General features: G+C 39.3%; 1 protein-coding gene across 6 annotated transcripts in view; it reads right to left on the reverse strand.

Annotated features, from left to right (window-relative positions):
* The window catches only part of mib2 (MIB E3 ubiquitin protein ligase 2), a 224315-nt gene that overhangs the window by 132780 nt on the left and 65356 nt on the right, over positions 1–26179 (reverse strand). For all 6 annotated transcript variants that reach the window (XM_048561339.2, XM_048561340.2, XM_048561338.2 and 3 more), the window contains exon 2: positions 11149–11480. In XM_048561339.2, the coding sequence (XP_048417296.1) occupies positions 11149–11377 (229 nt within the window). In that variant the 5' untranslated portion in view covers positions 11378–11480. The remainder of the gene's footprint in view (positions 1–11148; positions 11481–26179) is intronic.

Here is a 26179-nt window from a genome sequence, read left to right on the forward strand (position 1 = left end):
CCAGGACATCAGGGCTCGAGTCTCAAGGCAACGAGGCCAGCTGGCAAATAGGGATGTGACAGCAAGATCCGACTAGATCACGGCTGTGGTAGGGGGTCATTCCACAGCTTGGCTATGGAGTCAGGGATCAGGGTTGCCATTGATGAGTGTGGGAGTGGAGACATAAAGGGATGAGGGAGTGGGCAGCAGCCACTAATTCCTTTAATTTGGGCTCAGAAGAGCCACCAAGCCCAGGTCCATATTCAGCTTATATTGAATATATTCCTGGTTGCTACCCTGCATGTGCACTCAGTCAGGTTAAAGTCTTATAAGCGAGGGGGCTGCCAACAGGCATGTGGCCGCCAACAGGCATGTGGCCACTTATTTGCAAATGTTGCAATGTCCATTTCTGATGTGGGTATTTATTTATTTCTTTACTCAATACAGTGGGCAACATGTTTCCAGACATTGAGGCAATTATTTTTCTTTTACTTTTCTCATTTTTGGCTTGGAACTGACAGTTGCAGTTGAGAGTTGAACAGCTGACAAAAAGGTGTAGAGCTGGATGAACACAGCAGGAAAGCTGACGTTTCAGGCCCAGAACCGTGTTCAGAAATGAAAGGAGGGTCTAGGCCCGAAACTACAGCTTTCCTGCTTCTCTGATGCTGCTTGGCCTGCTGCGTTCATCCAGCTCTACACCTTTTTATCTCAGATTCTCCAGCATCTGCAGTTCCTACTATCTTTGAACAGCAGCTTGTTTTTAAAAAGATTAAACAAGATACAGATGTTTGCTGCTGGGAACTACTCTGGAAAGACAATGCAAGTTAATTACTGCTGTAAGATTCCTACAGACCTTTGAGCACCAAACTGTTGAGGAGTAACAGCTAATTGGACGTTGAGAATGTCAGTCAAGAGAAAATCAGTGCTGGGCAGCCAACCACAACAAATGTTTGAAAATAGAGAAAACAGTGAACTGGCTCAGGTTAATTTTAGGGAGGAGGCAGTTTTGTTCTGAAAGCTTTTGGATTGGTACTGTGTTTTGGTTTTTCTTTCTTTAGTTCTTCTCCAGTTATTGACTTTTTGAACATTTTGAGAAAGGAATCCCAGTTCACAAAGAATAAGTAAAAGTCTCTGGAGGTTTTTGGAAGCTGTTTACATTGATCAGTGACTTTGGAATTCCAACAAGATATACAGTCCAAGTTGCTGTGATACAACACATCATCCAAGGATTTTGAGAAGATCTGGTTCATTACTGAAAGAGTTATCAAACTGGCAAATTACAATTCTGTTAAATTTTAAAATTTATCTCTTAATTATGCCTGTGAAGAAAAATCAGACTTAGCGTTTCGGGTCCGATGACGCTTCCTCAGAGCCCGAAAAGTTAACTCTGCTTTTTCCTTCACAGATGCTGACAAGCCTGCTGAGCTTTTCCAGCAACTTTCTTTTTGTTCCTGATTTACAGCATCCACGGTTCTTTCGGTTTTCCTCAATGATGCCTGTTTGTCTGCCAGTGAGAGAGTGGGAATATATGATCAAAGAAATCTGGGCTTAGATCATAGATGCTAATTAGATTGCCTTGTAGTTTATCCGTATACTGCCAAAGTTACATTTTAAACAAAAATCAACAATTTATTATTAAGTTGTAAACTTTGAATCCATGGTCAATTCTTTGTTAGGTTTGGTGAGGAACAATTGAGTAATTTTTAAGGGCCACAATGTTTTCATTTCACTATGTTGTGAATCCAGTGATAGTGAGGCTGAGCTGGGTAAGTTTGCTATTTGTGTCATAACACAGACCCAACTATGATTTGCTTGTGAATTCAGGCGGTATGGTTAGTAAGTCTGCAGATGATACCAAAACAGATGGTGTAGTGGACAGTGAAGATGATTATCTCGGAGTACAACGAGACCTTGATCAGATGGGCTGATGGCCGAGCAGTGTCAGATGGAGTTTAATTTAGATGAATGTGAGAAGATACATTTGGTTAAGACAAACCAGGGCAGGACTTACACAGTTAATGGTAGGGCCCTGGGGAGAGTTGCCAAACAAACAGATCAAGGGGTGCAGGTGCATAGTTCCTTGGAAGTGAGTCACATGTAGACAGGATAATGAAACCAGTGTTTGGTACACTTGTCAGTACATGGAGTATAGGAGTTAGGAGGTCATGTTGAGCTTACGGGACATTGGTTCAGAATACTGGTTATGACTCTGGTTTCTTTGCTCAAGGAACTTTGTTGTTAAATTTGAAAGGGATCAGAAAAGATTCACAAGGATGTTGCCAGGATTGGAGGGTTTGAGCTATAGAGAGAGGCTGAATAGGCTGGGGGTTCTTTTCCCTGGAGCATCGGAGGCTGAGGATTGATCTTATTTAAGGTTTATAAAATCATGAGAGGCATGGATAGGGTGAATTGCCAAGGTCTTGTTCCAAGCGTGGGAGAGTCCAAAACTAGAGGGCATAGGCTTAAGGAGAGAGTGGAAAGATTTAAGGAGGACCGGAGGGGTAACATTTTCCCACACACAGAGACTGGTGCACATATGGAATGCGCTACCAGAGGTGGTGACGGAGGGGGGTACAAGTGCAACGTTAAAATTGCATCTGGATGGGTACATGAATTGGAAGGGTTTAGATGGAATTGGGCCAAATGCTGCAAATGGGGCTATCTAAGTTTTGGGATGGCTGCTCAGCACAGGCGACTTCCACGGAAGGGGCTGCTTCTGTGCTGCACACTTCTACGACTAACTGTGCACACAATTCCTACTTGTGACGTTAAGGACTTTGTAGTCTGAAAGACACCAAGTCAGAACTCTTTAATCATATTCACGGTTTACATCCTATTGTCTCCCTACACATACACCAGATACCAAAATAAATGCTTTTATATTTTATATTGATACAGAACATTAATTGTCAAACTTACAATTGACAAGTAAAACTAAAGGGCAAATTCAAAGTCTGAGTCCTTATTTGTAGGTTCTTGTTTATTATACATGTGCATTCTAATATTAAATTACAGTGGAACTATTTGAGGTCATTTTTAACTTAACTCACTGGCTAAGAAATCTACAGGATCAGATTGCACATTGGTTTTGTATCTAGCCAACTATGATTCTGAACTGCTGGTGTGTGCAATCAGGTAGGGTGTAGCTCTAGGGTGGTACCAATACTCTCAGATTCCTGGCCGGCAAGATAGACTGAAACTGTACCCATTATGACCATTATAATGAATGGAATATCTAACCAGGAAGTCTGAAGGACACATCTCCTAAGGTAGAATTTCTTTCAAAACAGGCAACTGAATTCAATGAGAGCTTAGGCTATAATTCTTTTGGGGACATGTGATGAAAGAACTGACTCATTACCAGATCACTGAATGCAAACTATGTACTTCAAAAGGGATAGTCATAATTACATTAATTCATAAGGACCTGTTCTAATATCAGACAAATGACTCAGTTAGTTTATCCAGCAAGCACCTCAGTCAGGTAAGAACTTTGGTCTGTGCCAAGCTCACAACAAAAGCGACAGTTTGTCTCTCCACTCCTGGCTGATTTACAGTGCCCATCACCTTGAACTGGTTATCACAGGAAGTGCAAGTTAGCTGGTAGTCAGAAGAGAATAGTATTGGGCTTTACTGCAATGTAACGAGCAGTCAAAATGCCGATGTACAGGAGAGAACATGGGACAAAAAAAAAGCATCATCATCTCAAAGGGATAGCAAGTGCAGCTATTCAAAGCAGACAAATTTCAGCTAGTAAAACCTACCAAAAAGAGAGTTTCCAGTGTTCTGACACAAAATATTCAGCTGTAAAGAGATAATGGATGAGCATACAATCACCTGGTGAAAGTCCATTATAAAGATTAAGTTAACAAATTACTCCTTCACAGAATGATTACACAAACTGAGAATAACATTGCTGGGACAGCTTTGTGTGGCAGAAATAAGTTCTCAACATAAAAACAAATACGGAGAACTTGCCCAATCCTTTCACAGGAGCTAAGATAATAGAAAATTGATCTCACATTTTCTATCATAGATTGTATTTTTCACAGCCTTAGAATGTCCTAAAGTACTCTGTAATCAAGATAGAAATTTGCGACTTGTAATGTAGGAAGTGTAGTAGTTAGTTGGTTCAAAGCAAGCTCCTACAAACAGCAACGTGATAATAATGTGATCACTTTTTTGTGGGATTATTGATGAACAAACACTGGCCAGGACAGTAACAGGTCTCGGCCCGAAACGTCAGCTTTTGTGCTCCTGAGATGCTGCTTGGCCTGCTGTGTTCATCCAGCTCCACACTTTGTTATCTTGGATTCTCCAGCATCTGCAGTTCCCATTGTCTTTTATCAGTGAGAAGAATTACCCTGTTCTTCTTTAAACCAGTGGCACAAACATCCTGAGAGGTCACCTGGGCTTTCGATTTAACACCTCATCTTAAAGATGGCGCTGCTGACAGCCCATAGGAACAGAGTAGTCATTTAGTTGTTTAAAATGCAGTTTTCCGCAATCCTGCCTTGGAACGTTACCCGAGAATGTGACCTTTTTCTACAAATGTTGGACCCATTTTTGTTTGGAAGAATAAGTTCTTTTTTAAACTGCCTTTTGTAATGCACGATTGTACGATATATAGGTGGTTCAGATGATGAAATGTATTGTACAATTTAGCTTCTCAAGAGGATTTCTATTTGGTGATATTTTAATCCATCAGAGACCTAGGTCTGATCCACAACATTCCCCTGGATGTTGGCAAGAAAGTTTATTCTGTAGTTGTTAAAAGTAATTTCCTTGTTTGACAGGCCAAGTTATTTGACTTGTACAACAGGATGGCCCATTTCATGTTTCTCGGTAATGCCACAAAATTTCTAGTCATGTATTCTGGCGTCTCACTGTGCTACAGTAGGAAGAGTGTTTGAGTAATTTTGACAAGTGTTAAGGAAACAAAAAAATCACTTTGTACCACCCACTGCCTTAAGCCTGAACTGAATAGCACCGTGTATTTATAACTATCCTAGCGCTGCAGCTTACTGGTAGACCAAATTTCACTACATTGTAGCAGAACAAAACAGAACACAAATTCATCTTACCTGATACAAGAATATAATTTAGACCAGGAACCAGTTTAGAAATTTTTGTAAAGTTCCTTTCGGATCCTTAAAAGGGTCATTGAGATATTTTTGTGTGCGTTTTTGATGAGATGCTGTTTGCTAACATGCTTCCAATGTTTGTAAACCGGTGCCATGGGGTATGTAAATTTATTTTGCATCAGTGTTAAAATACTGTGCATGTTGGTGATCTGAAATAGAAACAAAGTACTGGAGAAACTCATCAGGTCTGGCAGTGTCTGCAGAGGTGGCGATAAAAGGTGTTTAAGTATCAAAATGGAGAACACAACTCTTGGCTTGAAGTTGTTGAGTTCAATGTTGACTCCAGAAGGCTGTAAAGTGCCTAACTGGGACATGATAACAAGGCTGGAACACCACAACAGGACTAGGACAAAAGCATGAGCATGAGAGTAAAACGATATATTGACATGGCAAACAAGTGAAAGATGAGCTAATACTTATGGATTAGTGGCAGTGTTCCGCAAAGTGGCCGTCCAGTCTGTGTTTGGGAGTCTCCCTAACGCAGTGGAGACTGAAATTGGCGTAAATCCAGGTGAGATTCACCTGGATGGGATATTTGGAGCCTTGGACAGTGAAGAGGGAGGAGGTAATGGGATAAATGTTACACCTTCTGCCATTGCAGGGCAAGATGCCATGGGAGGGGGAACGAAGTGCTGCAGATGGAAGAAGAGTGAACCAGCACGTCATGGAGGAACCAGTCGCATCAGAACGCTGACAGGGGAAGGGAAGATGTGTTAGTGGGGGCATCACATGGAGATGCTGGAAATAGCAGATGGCAAAGTTTTGAATGGGGAAGCTGGTGCAGTGAAAAGCAAGATGCCAGGGAACCCTATCTATTGCAGTTTAGAGGAGGATGGGTGAGGACAGAAATGTGGGAAATCTTTACCCACGATAATGTAGGTGTGCACGCATGTGGAGTGAAAGATCATTTGGTTTTGGTTCAGAAGACAGACATGTCGGAACCACTGTTAATGCAGAAGATAGCATCATTAGCAGAGATGTGATGGAGGCAAAACAAGCAGAGAATATAAGGGAGTCTTTACGGGAAGTAAGGTTTGAAGACATTAATTCAAGACAGGAGTTGGTAAGTTTGTAATGAACATTAGTGGACAGCCAATCCCCAGAGACAGAGAAATCAAGGAAGGGAAGAGAAGAGAGTCAGAGATGGACTATGTGAAGGCGAGCGAAGGAAACCAGGAGCAAAATTGATTATTTTTCCAGTTCCGGATGAAAGCAAGAAGCAGTACCAATGCAGTCAACACTGCACTGGAGATCAAGTTGTGGGAGGGGCCCGAGAGTTAGGAGTGGAATAAAGAACAAGCCCCACAAAAAGACCAAGTTAAGGCTTATGCAGGTACCAAGGGCCATCTCCTATTCAGATAAATTGTCACAAATGATGTTTACATTTATAAACGTGTTTTATCTTCAGTTGTTTAATTCACCCTTCCATCTGAACGTCAGTTACAAATTTAACCAAGAAACCAAAAAGTTGCACTGTTCTACAGCGTATTCTATTTACACATACTTGCACATATGTGCAATAAAACCAAATAATGCACTTATGGGAAAACAGCCAAACTGAAAATACACAACCAGATGCAGTGAATTAGAATACATGGATCTGTGCCCTGTGCAGTTGATGGCAAGTGCTAGCAATGTCTCTGCTCAAAGCAAAAACCAAGTCATGCACTAGAGATTTAAAAATTAATTCAAAAATCACATGCATGAACATACAGATAATATTAACTAAATCTTTGCAAAAAAAAAAATCAGACCCCATCACCAGGAATTAAAGCATTCATTGCCCAAATCTGTTATTCAAAAATCATTATTTTTATTCCTTATTTACATTTTAATAGATTGCCTGACTTATTTGAAAGAATGTCACATAGTTTACACTGGCCTCAGAAGTACATTTATTCAACTTAAAACGTTTGAGCAAATATCTTTGAGTTTAATGGAAAGCAGTTTGTTTACAAAAAGGTACATACAGCCAATTTTCCAGCGTTCGGAATGCTGGTCATGAACAGACAACATGAATTGCCCATTGTGGGTTGCTTGTTCCAATTTTGTAAATGTAGCTAAAGAGAGCTGAAGCCACATAAAAAGATCCAATGAAACAACAGTGCATTATGATCATAGAGCATTTGAAATAGTCTCACTGACAGAATCCAGAAAATTGGAAACAAATGCTACATTTCATCACCTTCAGACAAATACAAAGGTCTCCTTGAAAATAGTCACCCAGTCAATATCCATAAGATGAAGAAGTAGGCCATGTAGCTCAGCGAGTCTGCATCACCATTCAATGAGATCATGGCTGATCCAATAATCATCAACTCCACTTTCCCACCTTTTCCACAGAAAGCCTTGATTCTCTCTTACTGACTGAAAATCTGTGTGTTCAAGGCTGAAAGAGACAGAGACAATCTCAAAGCCTCAACAGCCCTCCACTGTAAAGAGATCCACAGATTCACTACACTCTTCGAGAAGAAATTGTTCCTCATCCATGTCTTTATTCTAAGATTATGCTCTCTGGTCCTACACTCTCCCATGAGGGGAAACAACTTTTTCCACATCTACCCTACCAAGCTGTCCAAAAATCTTACTGCTTCAGTGAGGGTCCCCTTCATTCTCCTAAACATCAATGAATTCAAGCCCAACATATCCAACCATCTTCATAAGAAACTCCTTCCATTTCTAAGGTCAAGAGAGTGAACTTTCTCTGGACTGTCTCCAAAGCCAGTATACCTTTCCAGAGATAAAAGGGTCCAAAACAGTTAAGTGTTCTAGGTATGGTCTAATGCGTTATGTGGTTTTAGCAAGACCTCCCAATTTTTATACACCATTCCCTTTGAAATAAAAGATTAACAGTCCATTTGCCTTTTCTAATAACGGCTGAACCTGCTATGTGAGGTTCATTCACAAGGACCCCCAAATTCAATCTCTTACTGTTGCAGCTTTCTGCAGTCTTTCCCCATTTAAATAATATTCAGCTCTTTCATTTTCCCTGACAAAATGTACAAACTTACATTCTCCCACATTTATTCCCACTGACATAACCTTTTCCCCTCTGTAGACCCTGCACCATCCTCTCCACTTGCATTCCCAACTGCCTTTGTGTCATCCTCAAACTTGGCTATACTACATTTACTTCTATCATCTAAGTCATTGATATCTTGTTAATAACTGTCGTCCCAGCACTGATCCCTGTGGCACTCCACCAGTTACAGGTCACCATTCTGGAAAATTCTTATTCCAACACTCTTTCCTTATTATTTAGTCAATCATCTAGCCATGTTAATGTATTATGTTCAACACCAAGGCTTCTCTTGTTAAGCAGCCTTACAGACAGTACTGTATCATGCAACTTTTGGAAATCTAAATATATTACATCCATTGGTTCCATTTATCTGTCCTGATTTTTTACCTAATTCTCAAATTTGCCAGCATTTTTCCTTCTTCGTGAACCCATGCTGACTCAGCTTGATTTTATTACACATTTATAAATTCTCTGTTATTACATTCCTTACGACTTGGGGTGGCATGGTGGCTCAGTAGTTAGCACTGCTGCCTCAGTGTCAGGGGCCAGAGTTCGATTCCACCCTTGGGTGACTGTGTGGAGTTTCTACATTCTCTGCGTGGGTTTCCTCCAGGTGCTTTGGTATCCTCCCACAGTCCAAAAGATGTGGTTTGGTAGATTAGCCATGCTAAATTACCTACTGCGTTCTGTGTAGAATATGGTGAGTTACAGGGTGATGGGTCTGGGTGAGGTGATCAGAGAGTCGGCATGGACTTGTTGGGCTGAAGAGCCCATTTCCACACTGTAGAGATTCTAAGAACGTAACAGGGATGGCAGGGGTCTTTGAATACATTGGCTACTTTCCCGAGCCTTAGCGATTCTGTGCTTTTCTATTCTGTAACTGACTAACATTTTCCCCAATGTCAAACGTTTAGCTAACTATACTACATTTTTTGTTCCCCTCCCTTTATGAATAGGGATAAAACATTGTAAACCTGCCAATCATCCACAACATTTCCAGAATCGAAGGATTCCCAGAAGATTATTACCAGTGCATCCACAACCAGTAGCCACTTTATTTTTAATTCATTTGTGGGATGTCGGAGTCGCTGGCTGGCCAGCATTTCTTGCCCAGCCCTAGTTGCATCTAATATCCTAGAATGCAACACATTAGATCTAGGGGATTTATTGGCCTGATATTTTTTGAGATAATTTTTGTATTTATTTCTTTCTTCGCTTTTGACCTTTTGTTGTTTACTAAATTTGGAATCCTATTCGTATCTTTTGCTATGAAGAAGACTGATGCAAATTGCTTATTCTACTCCTCTAACATTTCCTGCTTTCCCATTACTTAGCTAGCCTCTTTATCTGTAAGCTTACCTTCACTTTGGCCCCTCTGTTCCTTTTCAAAATATTTAAAGGAGCTCTTAGTCTTCATTTTAATATTACTTACTAGATTACTTTCAAAGCTTATTTTTCCCTCAATTTTAAAAATCATTTTTGGCTGGTTTTCGCAACTTTGTCCAATGCCACAGCTTATAATTAAACTCTGCAACATTGCGTGCGTTTTTCTTTCGAATTGATACCATCCTTAACTTCCTTGGTTAACTATGGTTGGTTTGTCCCCTTTACTGCAAATCCTTCTTCCTCACTGGGTTACTAAGAATTCACAACAAACTTACTCTAGCTCATCAAGTTTGGAATAATTTTGTTGAAGAATTTAAACAGTTGTGATTAAGAGAGTTGAAAAACATTTATAATCTGCCTGTCACTCAACATTCTAAACTGCGATCTCTACCTGTGGTAGGTCAATAAAATAACTACTATCAAACTTGCAGGAATGGATAAAGCCAACAAAGTCTTATCAAATACAACATTAAATAGATATGAAAAGCACTAAAAACGGACATAGAGACTTATGTTCACTATTTAAAATGGTATTATGGATGAGGCAGAGAGGGTAATTAAGATGAATTATTAAGTGTAAAGAGAACATTAAGTTAATGTGCTGAACCCCAACAGTGACGAAACATAGAGCCTGTTGGCTGCATTACTTGAAGTAATCCTAAACACAGCAGCTGAACTCTAGCATACATTGAATTGTCAATAAGAATGTGTTGAAGAGTTGAGAGCCTTATCATAACATCTGAGAGAGGAGGGACCTTGACAAAAGACTGAACAAACCTTTTGCCATAAAATTCATAAATTTCTTATATGGAACATGGAATGGAAAAATCTGTCAACATATTTTCCATTGAATTTTTTTAAAATTGCAGAATATCCTTGAAAGTATTAACTGTTTAAAACACACATTTTTAAGTTTTATTGATACTCATTTACAAAAGTAATGATTGAATACAACGTAAATTTGAAAGATGGTGAAATATGTTATGCAACTTTTAAATGTACTAGTATGCAAAGTAATTTGGTTTTCATTTCCTATTTGTTGGAAACAAACTTTAATTAATTATTCTCTTAAATGGAGCTGACTGGAATGAAAGATGTCACAAATTGTGCTTATTTTCATTATAAATGCTGAAGAGGTAAGTATTCATATCTTCAGCATCACAAATTTGTGTAATCCCATCTATTAGCAAAACGACAGGCCATTTCATTACGTAAGGACAGCCAACACTTCTTCCCTCTTGTCCAACAATAAATGCACTTAAAACCAAAAGAACTGTAGATGCTGTAAATCAAGAACAAAAACAAAGTTGCCGGAAAAGCTCAGCAGGTCTGGCCACATCTGTGAAAGAAAAAAATAAGTTAGTGTTTCAGGTCTGGGATCCTCCGAGGAAGGGTCACCGGACCCAAAATGTTAGCTCTTTTTTTCCCCTTCACAGATGTTGCCAGACCTGCTGAGCTTTTCCGGCAACTTCTGCTTTTGTTGTTGCAAAGGCACTTATATAAACTGAAGCACTATTCTCAGATGTGTGAGCTGAATGAGAGGCTAAAGATAGACAGGTGAAAAATAAAAATTGATCAGATGTCAATGACAGAATCAGTGAGGAACTGTTAGCTTACCAATCTGTGCATTGTCATAGAGAAGCAGGTCATAAGCTCCTTGGTAACCTGTCCGATAATTTGTTCTGGTACCACAGTCCCATTGGACCACCACAGTTTTATCTGGAGTTGTAGTACTGCCTTGACGACCAATCTCAACCACCGTGCCGACATGTCCTTCTCCGTCATCCTGGTTCCCCCATTTCCAGTCTACACCGCGAACAATTCGCATGCCCACTTCCATGGTCATAAATAAGCGACTGCTGATTTTTAGGTCCGTCAAAATACAAGCACGACGTTGCCGACTGCTATGACAGAAGATGTCTCAAAAAAACCTCGGGCTCCTAAAACACCTGAGAAATTAAGCAAACAAAGCGGTCAATCACATATTCTTTATCAGTCTAAAATAATAGCATTGTGTTCCACAATCACATTCCTCTTTGCTTCAAATTATAAGTCATGACTATTTACAGCCACGATTGAACTACAGAAGGTTTAAGAATGTTTGAATAAATCCCTGATTTTCAAAGAAAATACATTAGAATCTACCTTTCATCAATTCTGAAAGCTTGACAGATTCACGACTGTCCAACTTGGAAGGGAATAATGAAGAAATTGCATCACAAACAATTTCATCCAGCACTAAGAGACTAAAGAGGAAATGCTGTATTATAATGAAAAAGTTCAAGCCAGTTCAAAGGAGTCATCTGCATATTACTGGTACTTACTCTTTAACTGTACAGCACCAACTACTAACATTACAATGTTGTGTCATATGGTGGAACATCAGTTAGCCAATAAACATAGAACATTACAGCACAGTACAGGCCCTTCGGCCCTCGATGTTGTGCCGACCTGTCATACTGATCTCAAGCCCATCTAACCTACACTATTCCATGTACGTCCATAAAATGGGGAGAACATACACAATGTTTTTCTTTTATAAAGCATGTCAATTCTGCAGATAACACAATACAAATAGAAAAGAAGTATAATGTTTTGTTTACTCCCAAAAATAGTGATAAAGCATGAAAACAGAGATGCTGCTTGGCCTGCTGTGTTCATCCAGCCTCACATTTGATTATCTTGGAATTCTCCAGCATCTGCAGTTCCCATTATCTCTCCTCTACAATCAAGGAAATACTGATAGTGAATAGTTGCTGCGAAGATTCCCACAGATCACTTGTAGCAGAGATTCCCATACTGTCAATTCAAAGCAAAGTTCTTTATCATTTTAGTACTTTACTTTTCAACAGCATATGGGACAAATTTTATGTAACCATTACCCACACAGCAAGCTTCTGATCTCAGGAAAGATGCCTAGAAAACATCCTCACTAGGATGAATGGAAATATATTCACTACCTTTAAAATCCCAAACTAAATGCCGAGATAACTCCTGGCAATTATGGAACCACGTTGACAAACGCATGGAAAGCGTTTTCATAATATCTTCACAACCAAGCAAACTCACATTTATATCACACTTTTCACAACCAGCAGACGGTTTAAAGTGCGTTACAACCAAAGTATTACTCTGAAAGAGCAGTTACTATTATAGTATAGGAAACACACCTGCCATTTTTCATACAGAAAGCTCCAACAAGTAATAATGCGACAATGATCATATAACTGGTATTTGTGATTTGACTGAAAATGGGATTGAAAAGACAATTTAAAAAAAAGACAGAAAAAAAGAGAAAATTTGGAATTGTGTATAATTGTCAATTTCTGAGATATTCTGAGTGAAATCTCATCCCAATTTGCATGCCATTAGTATTTCCAAGCTGATTTTGCATTTTCACTGGAACATAAAACACGATTCCTGATTACGTCACCATGAAAATAGGTTTTGAAACAGCAAAACATGTAAATGATTTGGATGAAGGAGTGAGAGGTGATTCATTTTGGAAGGACAAACTTGAAAGCCGAATACAGGGTTAACAGAAAGATTCTTGGTAGTGTGGAGGAGCAAAGGGATCTTGGGGTTCATGTTCACAGTTCTCTGAAAGCTGTCACCCAGGTAGATAAAGTTGTTAAGAATGTGTAAGGTGTGTTAGCTTTCATTAATAGAGGGATTGAGTTCAAGAGCTGTGAAGTTATGCTCCAGCTATACAAAAACATGGTTCGGCCACATCTGGAGTATTGTGTCTAGTTCTGGTCGCCTCATTACAGGAAAGATGTGGAATCATTGGAAAAGGTGTAGAGGAGATTTACCAGGATGTTGCCTGGAACAGAGGGAAGGTCTTATGAGGAAAGGTTGAGAGAGCTAGAGCTTTTCTCTTTAGAATGATGAAGGATGAGACGTGACTTAATAGAGGAGTACAAAATGATAACAGGTATAGATAGAGTGGACAGCCAGAGACTTTTTCCCAGGGTGGTGGTAGCTATTATGAGGGGGCATAGTTTTAAAGTGAGTGGAAGTAGATATGGATAGATATCGGGAAGACAGAGGTAGGTTCTTTACTCAGATTGGTCGGGAATGCATTGCCGGAGAGGGTAGCGGAGTCGGCCTCATTCGGGGCAGTCAAGAGGCTACTAGATAGGCATGTGGATGATCGTATAATATAGGGGTGGAACTTAGATAGACCTTAGGATTTGGGTAAAAGTTCGGCACAACATCGCGGGCCGAAGGGCTGTACTGTACTATACTGTTCTATGTTCTAAAACTTAGTGTAACATTGATTGCTATGATGCAGAAAAAAAATATTCCAACTGACGGAATGATGTAAAGCAAATGGTATGAACCCTTAATTTAAGCCACGCTCTTTACATCTCCATTCTTATTTTGCTGCATATTATATGACTGACTTATCCAAGAAGTTCCAGAAGACACATTGCTAATTCCGTTTTATATATCCATTTAATGAGTGTGCACCATCATAAGTGAAAGCTGATGAGCTTTAACATGGCCACTCATTCCAGGAGACCAAACCCACAGACAATTAACTGCTCCATGGAAGTGCATCTCACGTCATGCTGACATCATTAATAAATTATATTATGCACAGAATTTTACAATGGAAATAATATTCCCTGGAGCATACAAAAAAAATTGACACACTTAGGGATAGACATTACATTTATCTTCATTAGCTGAATGCAGAGAAACATAGCACTGTATCCAGTCTCTTATTAAAAGAACCAAATGCTACTCATGATCACCAACATTACTTTGCATTTGTGTTGTAAGTAGAGACTCAAAGTCCAAATATGACGACACAGGTTTGCAAACATTGAACAACTCAAGAATAGATAGTTGCATCTGTACCAAAGAACTCCAATATGAGGTAGTGGTCACAAGTTTGACTGATAATGATAAAAAGAAAACAAAATTCCAATTGATGACAAGTCAGCAACCTGAAACATCAGCTCTGCTTCACTCCCCACAAATACTCACTGACCTGCTTTGTATTTATTGCATTCTCGGTTTATTCTAGATTTCCAAGTGTACAGTATTTTGCTTCTCATTTTTATTAAAGCTGGTTTACATTAGGTTTCCACAATTATCCCAGGTGCTCAATATTGCTGAAGAGATGAATCATGGACATGGCAAAGTCAAAGAAAACAAACTGTTCCTCACACTGTGCACCTATTAGTCAATGCAATGTCAATTATCCAAGCGAATAACTCCACGGCTTGAACGAACACAATGCATGGACGTGGAAAGACAAGGAAATCAAATGAACCTCGTAATTATCATTTTTAAAAAGCCCACTAAACAAGCCTGAGAAACAATGTAGAATAATTCAAAAGACATGAAGCAAAGCAATTCTGGAAATGAGACATAGCCAGACCTATGTGCCAACATTCAAACACATAGTACCTGAAATATAGGGGCACTTAAATGAAATGGTCAGGAAAGCTTTACATCTCAACTCTATCAGCACAATGAGGTCAGTCGTGATGTATGTGCCATGGAGCTGTCACCAGGTCTGATTACATCTCTGACATAGCAAAAACATCCCAACGAGAATGGACTTAGTCGACAGCTTATTGCAGACGAGCAAGAACAGGATCAAACAGCTGTCTTCAGACCCGAGTGCATATTGGACAAGAGAAGTACATTTCAAATGGCAATTCTAGCTTGCTGCTGACGTGATATCTGAACTGCAAGAATGAAGGAAAGCTACTGAGCAGTCTATGACAGCAAAGTAAAAGTAACTACCATCAAGAGGAAAGGTAATATGTTAAAGACGATCAATAGTACCGAGTTAAAACGTTATGCTACCAATACTTCAGCGCTGTTGGAATATTTATTACACTACATCACAGACCAAGAACGTGCCCACAGTAGTTTATTAGGAAGCTGAATCTACATACTAACTTGCCAGGACTTATCATCACTGCTTACTACTTTTATTTTTAAAAACAATTATCACCAAAGAACAAAACAGTCACTTTCTATTTAATGGGTAAATTAATTATAAAAAACACTGTGGACACAAGTTAATATTTGTGATAAGCCTACAATTGGCCTAGGGATGCACTAAGGGCCCGTACATCAACTGAAGATAGATGGGTGTGTGCATTCAATCCTTTATCAGCTTCAATCTTCACAACAAAGACACAGGCTGGAATTTATTCTGAGCAATGTCATTCACAAACATTTGATGCTCTGTCAAAGTATTTTCCAGTTACTTTAAAACAGCTGTTATCTTAAATGGTTGAACACTTCCATTAAATACTCAATAGCAGACTTCAATATAAACAGGTTGTGTTTTTACAATAAACATCATTAACACTGTTTGTAAAGTATACAATAACTTTAAGATTCAAATAGAGATCAATGTTTATGTATTGAGTAAACAATACTCAATCCTGGAAGGTTAGTTCATATTTGTATTTTCGTCATTACAAAGCTCTCTGTTTTTTGGCCTGCACTCTTCATGGATACTTTACAAATCAAATATAAACTACAAATGTTGGTATTCAAGAGATTTTAATTTAATTTATGCAATCTGCTTTCAAAATTCACAATAATGCAACTCCAATGAAAACATTACAAATCATGAAATTTTAAATACCATATTCAAGAGGTACTTAAAAATATATACTTCAATACAATTCATTTGATAAAGATTTATCCAGTATTGACCTTTTTGGGGTTTTTTTAGGTTAGTCTCTTAGAATGTTTTTGGTTCATTCTAGAAAGTGCATAATGTCAATCAGACACATATTTCACCAAGTAACAATTAATAATATATTTGCTTTGAAGATTGTTTTCAACGTAAGACACAGCATTCATTTTTTAAAATTATTTGGTCACTGCAAAATGAGGGATTTTAACATGCAGGTAGTCCAAAGAAGTTTCTGAAGTCCATATTCACCCGACTTGTGGATAGTATGCTATTCATGAAATGTTAGTATCTTTGCCGTAGACGCATTCGGTGCATCATACTTAGATAATCAACGGAAGCAAATGAACCTCATGTGAATGGCGAAGCATTGGACATTAGGAATGGTCTGACAAGGGATAATAACATAAACATAATGGGTCAAACAGCAACTCACCACGCCTCCCATCTCAACAGCTTGCAAACTCACAATGTTATCACCTTGATGTCCACAAGCAATGGATACAGGTTGGTGATCAAGAGCAGCATTTGGTTCTTTTAAAGTGAGACAGCTCTATGTTTCTCTGTATTTAGTTAAATGATAAATGTAATGTCTATCCCAGAGTGTCTTTTTTTGCATGCTCCAGAGAATATTATTTCCTTTGTAGAATTCTACATACAATGTTACTTATTAATATGTCAACATATTGTGACATACCTTGCCATGGAACAGTTAATTGTCCATGCGTTTAGTGCCCTGGAGTGTGTTGCCACATCAGAGCTCATCCGCCATCACTTATGGGAATGTATACATGACACAGCCTACAATCTCGCTTATGAGACACACACCAACTTGATTTCAGGGAAAAATATCACTCCTTCATTGACACTTGGTTAATTCCTAGAACATGCAAAACATTTTGTCTTAGATGAAACTTTCAGAGAGAGAGAGAGAGAGGCAAAGTGTTTTAGGGAAGAAATTCCAGAGGTTTTCGGCCTAAACATATAAAAGCACAGCTGTCAAAAGGTACAGCAAGTAAAATGCAGGAAGCTCAAGATTAGAAGTTAACACGGGGTTGCAAAGCTGGTAAAGATTAGAGGTTGGAAAGGCCATAGCTACAGAGAATTTTAAAATCAAGACATTGCTAGACCTGGAATAGATGATGTTTGTGACCACAAGGGTGATAGAGGAATTTGAATAACATCAAGTTTATGGAGGGTATACAGTGGGACACCATCCAAGTGGACATTGGAATGGTCAAGTATCAAGGGAACAAAACATATCAATGAAGATTACAACAGCAGATCATAGAATCCCTTTAGTGTGGAAACAGGTTCTTCAGTCCAAGAAGTCTACACTGACCTATCTCCCTATAACTTGCCTAATTACACATCCCTGAACACTATGGGCAATTTAGCATGGCCAATTCATCTAGCCTGCACATCTTTACTACGGGAGGAAACTGGAACGCCTGGAGGAAACCCTCGCAGACAAGGGGAGAACGTGCAAACTCCACACAGACAGTCACCTGTGGGTGGAATCAAACAAACCCATGTTCCTGGCGCTGTGAGGCAGCAGTGCTAATCTCTGAGCTGCTGTGACACTCCAGATGAGGTGAGACGGGGTAAAGGGGGGTTGATCTCCATCAACTTAAACCTCAACATACTAAGATCAAGTCATTTTTTAAAGACAAGCATATATCTTATTATAATAGTCTTGGTCCTATTATGGCGCTAATGAATGCTTACAGAGTTTAAGGTGATAAAAACATTCACTTTCCTTTGTTAAAGATCTTACTGTGGATTCCTTTTGCTACACGACTCCAAGAAAAGGTAGGATCCTGGGATGCTGCATCATTTCCTATGACAAAACCCCAGTTTTTCCCTGTGAATGTGCACATAGCAACAGCTATGGGTTAGCATACAAGGGAACAAGGAAACCTTGCTAGTTTTTGCATTCATTTTCAAAACCTTAATAAAATTCTCTCCCAATTCACAAAAGGTCACTCTAGACACCAAAAATGAAAATTCAGTGATTTTGTGAAAAGCAATACCTGTCTAGAGTTTCAACTAAAAAAAGTCTCATCCTGCTGGACTCAACTTATCAAATAGAAAAAAACAGCCCAATCTGCTAACATTTTGCCAAAGCTCAAATGAATACGCTCACCATAAATTTGATTATTGCTCTTTAGGTTCAGCCCTGGCCAGAATGTTTTTCATTCATTCATGGGATGTGGGCATCACTGGCTGGACGGGCATTTATTGCCCAGAGGGCAGTTAAGAGTCAACACGTTGCTGTGGGCCTGAAAGGCCAGACCAGATTTTTTTTTGGGGGGTGGGGTACGGGGAAAGGATATTATATTGGATTTCTGGAGTAAAAGTCTAGCAATAATGCCACTAGACTATCCATTTTTATCTCTCCCCTTTATGTTGTCTTTTTCTTACACAGGTATTGTCACAAATCCAGCAAGTTTGGGACCAAGATCATGTCGGATTTCAGAACCTGTCAATTTTTTTGTGACCTGGGGGGGGGGGGGGGGGGGGGGGGGGCGCGGGCGGCGGTGGGGAAGAGAACGGACGCAGAATGCTTTATTTCAAACTGAAACACCTTAACCAGCTCACATGGCACACAGGAAAACTAACTGATCTGAATGTAAAACATTTTAGGTTGATATGGTTTTGATATTCAATTTTCATACGTAAGATTGAATAACTCTTCCATGCCTCACCCACTTCCCCAGGACAGCAAGATTTGAGAATGTATCTGCATCATATTTTATTACTTTCACTTCACTGCACTTTCAGTATTTAAGATTTTATTTCAGGTAACCTTTGTACCCAGGTGTTTGCACAACATTAGCCACATGAAATCAAGGAGAATGAACAGAACCTGTACAGTACCCAGTAGGAAACAATGGTGCATTAACTCCAGCAATTGTAGTCGACTCACAAAGGTTCAACCAAAGGTCTCAACCCCATTTCATTAATCAGTTTGAAGTGAATATGGTTAAAGTTTAGATGGTCTTTTCGACAAGATCAGTAAAAGGGGAAGCAGCAGGCTGGATATCATTGAGGAGTTCACCACCATGTTTATTCAAGCAAACTAAATGATAAACTTTAGGAAGTATTTACACAATGTCACCTTCACCTGCCCTGCTATACTTTTCCGTAGATTTACACAACAGTAATGGCTACATGATTAATGCCCTCTAAATGTAACTCCACTACACATTAACAACAGAGATTCAGCATTAGCAAAAGGCAGATGTTCTATAAAGTGGCTCCTGATAAACTACCATTTAATCGATTACAAATTACATTATTTGGACTAATTTAGGTAACAGATCTACTTTTGTTGAATCACATTATCTAAAGGACATCCAGTAGTGTGGGAAAACAAAAATGTTAACAAATAAATGCAAGAGTGCAAAATTTCAACACTGAAAAAAAAGACGTTGTCTATAAAAATTCTCACGGCCTGGATTTTGCAATTGCAAGAGAGACACGTCTCAGTGACGATAACTCAAGACACAATCCAAAAGTATTGGACCACCAAGGAAGTTTTTTTTAAAAAAAGGTGTGGACACTGTTTGATACTAGAAACACAGCAGCCAATTTGCATACAAACATATCTCAAAAACAGCAATGCAATGATGGCCCAGATAATCACCTGAGCAGGCAGATAGAGCCTTTTAAGATAACAAAGTGTGAAGCTGGATGAACACAGCAGGCCAAACAGCATCTCAGGAGTGCTTGGCCTCCTGTGTTCATCCAGCTTCACATTTAGTTATCTTGGATTCTCCAGCATCTGCAGTTCCCATTATCTCAGAGAGAGCCTTTTAACAGCTTAACCAAAAAGAAGCACCTTTGACAGTACAGCAGTGCCTCAGCACCACAATGGCGTATCAGTCTTGATTTTTATGCTCAAGCCCCAGCCTGGGACAAATCTGCAATCTTGTGATTCAGAGGCAATGCACTACTAACGCAACCACTGCTAGTAAAACACGGCAAGCTCATATATACATAGAGATGTTATATTGACAATGAGTAGGTTATCAACTTTATTAGAAGAAATCAGCACTAAACGGAATCCTACAGCGTCAGAAATACTATCTTTCTAATGGGTCATTAGATCAAAACTTTATGTATCCAGTAATGACATAGATCCCATGGGACTATTCAAAGAGTATAGATGATTTTACAAAGTCCTATCCAGCAGCTCATTTTCATGCAATACAGATTAATCAATCATTTATGGTATAGGCTGATTTTTGGAAAGGTGCTCTGTATAAAGTTTAACTGGCTACAATATATTCAGGACAAGATCTTCTGTAATAGCATGCTCTTCATTTTTGGATTATTGATGACTCTATAAATTCAGACTGTTTTGAATTATCATAACTAAAGCTTAAAAACTGCAAAATTAAACTGATGTGAAAATGTGTCAAATTAGAATATACACCTGCTCATACACAAGATGTTGGCATTGCGAAAAAAGCCAACAGTTTTTGATCATAACATGAGGTGCTGAGGAATGACATGAGGAATGAGAGGTGCTGCTCTTCCAGTTTCCAGGTGGCATCATTGTGACACCGGAAGAGGCCCATGGTGGACATGTCACCCGGGGAGGTTGGGGGTTTTTTTTTGGGGGGGGGGGAGGGGCGCGGTGGTGTGAAGTGGTTCACGACCGGAAGGTGTTGTCATTTGGCATTAACAGAGTGCAGGTACTCTCCAGTGTCACAGTGACACCACCCACAAACTGGAGGAGCAGCACCTCATGTTCACCCTCAGGAGCCTACAGCCCTCAATGTGGTCTTTCAAAATCTCCCCACTCCCAGACTCATCCTATGATCAACCCTCCTTCTCATCCCTCCTCATTGACCTGATACAACCTGTCCATCATCTCTCCCACCTATCCACTCCTCCCACCTCACTGTCCTATCCCCACCACTGCCTACCTGCACTCACCCATCATCATCCCACCTACCTTCCCCATCCCCACCCCACTCGATCTTTTTCAGAGCTTCCTTCCTCCTCCCCCATTTCTGAAGATGGTCCCAACCCAAAACACCGGCATTCATGCTCCTCTGATGCTGCCAGGCCTGCTGTGTTCCTCTAGCTCCACACTTATCTCTGACTCCAGCATTGGCAGTTCTTACTAACATTGAGTGTTTTTGTCCATGGCTAATTACTCCACAGAAGGCGATGATGAGCTTCTTTCTTGAACCTTTACAGCCTGTCTGAAAGTGAAACTATTATACAGGATGTCCGCAGAGATCATAGATCACCACAAAAAAAAATCAACATGTTATCAAGCATGTTCCTCAATCCAGAGATGGATTTTGAAATGATGATTGCTAATTAAATTTTGAATTCATGAAGTCTACTCCAAGCAAACTCCAATATCTAAAATTAGTTTCCCTTTCAGACTATTTTAATCCATTAAGTGGTTCCAAAAATAATCCAGGTTTAAACAAAAACTCAGAATAACACATCAATATTTTGCCTAGTATTATGTTCTCACTGTAAAGGGACTGTCGCAAAATCTCTCTTCATATCTGGAGTTAGTAAATATCCTACTTCAAGTAATATGAAGCACTACACAGCGTGCTTCTGTTAGTGAAATTAAAGCCTTTCAGTGTCAAGGCAGAAACATCAAAGACAGAAAGGCGAATCAGAATTTCAATTTCCTCGTACATTTTAAAATGACTACTGACTGTTAATGAAAAATGATCGTCATTGCGAAGGTCTCATTATAAAATTAAATCCTTACCTTAATGGTTAATGAGTACAAACTTTTGGAAGGTTCAGTTTACCTGAAAGCACACCTTTCCTGATTTTTGAATTAGTGCAGCAAAGCCTAAAAATCCTTGGGCTGGCATTGTACAAAATGTAAACTGAACAGTCAACTGCCTTTCTCTATGCCATCAGACAACTGCTGATAGCAGAAGTACTTCCAATTATTGTTTTTGAAACCTGTCATACTTGGTTGTCATTTGAAATTCATATCAAGCTCGGGGCCAGGAATCATAAAGGATGGGACTTTAATGAGTAAAGGCACAAGCTAAGCTACTAAGGATCATGTAAAGATTTATAGTTCTCCATCGTTCAAGAGCATGCAATTACGCGTGGTACGCAAGCAAAAACAGAAATTGTTAGAAAAACTGAAAGAAGTCTGGCAGCATCTGTGGTGAGAAAGCAGAAAGCAGAGTTAGAGTTTCTGCTCCTGTGACTCAGTTCTTAAGTTGGGTCACTTGAGCCAAAACTCTAACTCTGCTTTTTCTCCACAGATGCCACCAGACCTCCTCAGTTTTTCTAGCAATTTCTTTTCTTGTTTTGGATTTCCAAGAATCCACCGTTGTCTGGTTTTTAGAGTCAAATAAAATGTTGCTTTGAAAAAGACCACACTTTTTATACTTAAGAATTTTATGCTTTGGAAAATGCCAACATTAACATTGTCTTGTCAGTATCCTACTGTATTAGCATCTGCAAAGATTAAACTGTTGACAATTCATCATTTCTTCAGCTATTCTTCACGGAACAACATTGGGAAAGAGAATTACTCCTGCCCTTTCTAATTCCACTCGATGGGTCTCAGGCTATTTTACTCTTAAGACATTTGAAAAGAAGTGGTGAAGATTGTGTTTTGGAGATGGTAAGGATGGTGAAAGTCACAGTCAACAGATGTGATGCAGGAAAAGCACAGTAGGCCAGACAGCATCTGAGCAGCAAGAAAGTCAACTTTTTGGATCAAAACACTTCATGAGGACTGGGGACAGGGAGGACAGCTCAGAAATAGAGGTGGGTTTGAGGGAGGGGAGGACAGATGGTGATAGGTGGATGCAGGTAAGGAGTTTTTGTGATTTGTCAGTGGGAAGGGTAGAGTAGGAATATGGACAGGGTAGGTCTGGTCAGGGAGCCGAGGAGTACAGGGGAGGGTTGCACATGGGGTGGGGAGGGGGGGTGGAGTGTCTGTGTTTTAATATCTGTACAAGAACAAAATATTCATGTCTGTTCACTCATTGGAAATGCAACTGTTCTTGACAACTGTACAATGAAATATTTGACTGTTCCAAGAAAAACTGAAGTAATAATATTTTGGTATTCTTCATACCATGCTAATAATAATTCCTGTTCTGGGACACATTTTGAAACAACTTCTAAATCCCACAGACCTAAAAGTATAACATGAGCCACATCTGATGCTCAGATCAAAACACAAAACATCTGGTATTAGTAGGTATTTTCAAAAGCCCAACAGTACCAAATATCATATCCAATATGTTCCATAAAACAGCAGACAATTCATTTACCCAGTACTAAGCAGTTATTTACATAATTGACCTGATGCTGTTTGATAATGTGATATCCTGCACTTAGTCACTAAAAATAACCTGAGATATGCTTATCGTATTCCTGCTCATCACATTAATGATGCAGTGGGCTTTGTCACAACACAGCTGTACACCAAACCACAAGACAGCGCACGCACTAATGTACATCAAAATATGCTTGGTTCTCTTTTTGGATCTGCAGAATCCCTCTTCGTTATCTCTTATGACACAATCTTCAAAATAAAAACAACTGGCACTTATACAGTGTTAACAATGCAGCAAGGCATTTCACAGGAATATGCAAAATGCAATGAACAAAAAATGCACAAATAAAAGCAAAACACTGCAAACAAAAACAAAATTCTGCAAATTTTCAAAACTAAAAAGGAATGAGCAGTACCCTATCTAAACAGAATATAGTGGGCAGAAATTCCAATCTCACTGCAGGATAACACGTAATTCTTTAAAGAAAATACTTGCAGCTATTAAGTGCTTCATCACATCCCAAAGCAACATTTCAAAGCATATGATCAATCTGTTGTTATGCAAATTTCATAAAGGCTAAGTGCAGGCTAGCATACTCCAAAGTCCTCAGTAATGTACTAATGGACACACTAAATTCTATGGTAGCCACTACAAAGGCTGGATGGGGAAAGACCAGCATTTAAACCCTCCACTATAGTACTCCCAGGGACTAGGACCCGTGTAAAACCCCTCAGACCCCAGCTTTGTTATGGAATGTATATTTCATTGCAAGTTGTAAATCAGTTGCTGCAAAATGCCAAATACTACAATGAAAACAATTGAACAGTTTTTCACTTTATGCAATGTTAAAAATGAACTGTTATGTAATGCACTTTTTGAAAAATAAACTTTAAAAAGACTACACCATCCCACAAGATCAAAGCGGGAAAAATGACAAATTGTAATATTGGCTCAGACAAATACTGAGCATGTTCAAAGATTATAGACCATATTCTTAACCACTGGAATAAATAGGCCTCAGTTTAAACTGTCATTCAAAAGAGGCCACTTGCCCACAAAGCACTAAAATAGTACTACACTGTGTCAGCTGAGATTATGCAGCAGTTGAAATACGATCATTGATGCCTCCCCCCATTCTGATCTTTTCAAAGCCATCATATGTTTTTCACCATCATTGGTCTCCTCTTCATTCAGTTAATATCCCGAGATTTGGTTTCCATGTTAACTTAAAAACATAATGAAGGTAAACTGGTAGCCAAACATTTGTGTGGAATCTTGTAAGCTGCTTTTTTTTTGGTTTTAACTTTAAATTAACCTCAATGACTTCAGGCTATTCATTATACCCATTGTGTTTGACTGAACTCGGCTTTCAAACTCCAGGGCCGGTCTTGGACAGCTGCTGAGTGTGACAGGAACAAGACATCTGCAACCCAGAACTTCTAAGTAATCAAATAAAAGTCCAGATTTCATCCAAAAGTTGAAATACTGCAAATGCAGCTCGGTATGCATCAGCTCAGTGACAAGCTGGAGACAAAACTCTGATCTCTCCCTTTCAGTTGATTGACGGCCTGCATTTTCTGTTTCTATTTCATAGTTTCAGCATTTGTAGTTTTTCTACTCTTTGAATCAAACGTATGCTTTTTAATCTGAACTTTACCTCAAACATATTCCTTTGAAATTATTAAGAGTGATTGACATTATGATTTTCATTACAGAAGTGAATACAGTCACATTGAACCATGTATAGTTATTTGCATGAGCATTTATTAATAAGATTAATACTTGATTTTACGGTTCGAGAATTGGCGAGCTGGTTTACAAGTACCGTGGGCCAAGGCAGCGTCTGGGAGTGACAACATAGCGATACAAATATTTAATTGGTGCACAAATGTTTTCCTACGTGCTAGCACCCGAGTCCAACAATGCAGAAAAGGTGTAGCATTGTATCAGCAATGTTACTGATGACCAATTCCTGTGATCATCTGCTGAGCCAAGTACAGTCTCTACAGTCATTTAAAAATTCAAACAGGTAGTATCACACAAGGCGGCAACATTGTAATACCCCAAATTATTTTTCTGCCAACACAAACCCAAAGACACAAATAAAGACCACAAAGTTACATTCAAATTCTGATGCAACAGGCAAAAATAAATCAGGTTAAGTGAATTTTTGCAGCATGCAAGGTGGATGGGGGGCACAGGCAGGATAGGGAGGGCAGATGGAGGAGGTTGGGGGGGCAAGAGAGGAGTGTTGTGGGGAGTGGAGAAAGGGAACCAACTCTCTGGGTTTCAATTTAGTCAATACTAATGGAATTTAAGACTCCTCTTTCCACCATTTGCGACAATGCTTTACAAATTCAAAGTGGGCTGTCTCCCTAGAACAAAGTGGGTTTAAGCTCCTAGCAAACTCCACAACCACCATAAAACTGTTTAAATTGGCACACATACTCAGAGGTCGCAACAGCAGGTGGAAGAGGGAACATTTTCCCCGTTACGGTTCTTCTTAAATACACAGTTCTATTGCTGTACCTCTTCCTTGAGCTTACTGTTGTCCCCGATATACCTCCTTTTTTCTAAAAGTAATTTTCTAAAATAGGTACAATTCAAAATTGCATGTCACTGGTCTCCTACATGAGTCCTTAATTTGAAAAGGATATTTTAAATCAACTTCATTCCC

This window comes from Stegostoma tigrinum, chromosome 28, assembly GCF_030684315.1.
Source record: "Stegostoma tigrinum isolate sSteTig4 chromosome 28, sSteTig4.hap1, whole genome shotgun sequence".
Taxonomy (NCBI): domain Eukaryota; kingdom Metazoa; phylum Chordata; class Chondrichthyes; order Orectolobiformes; family Stegostomatidae; genus Stegostoma; species Stegostoma tigrinum.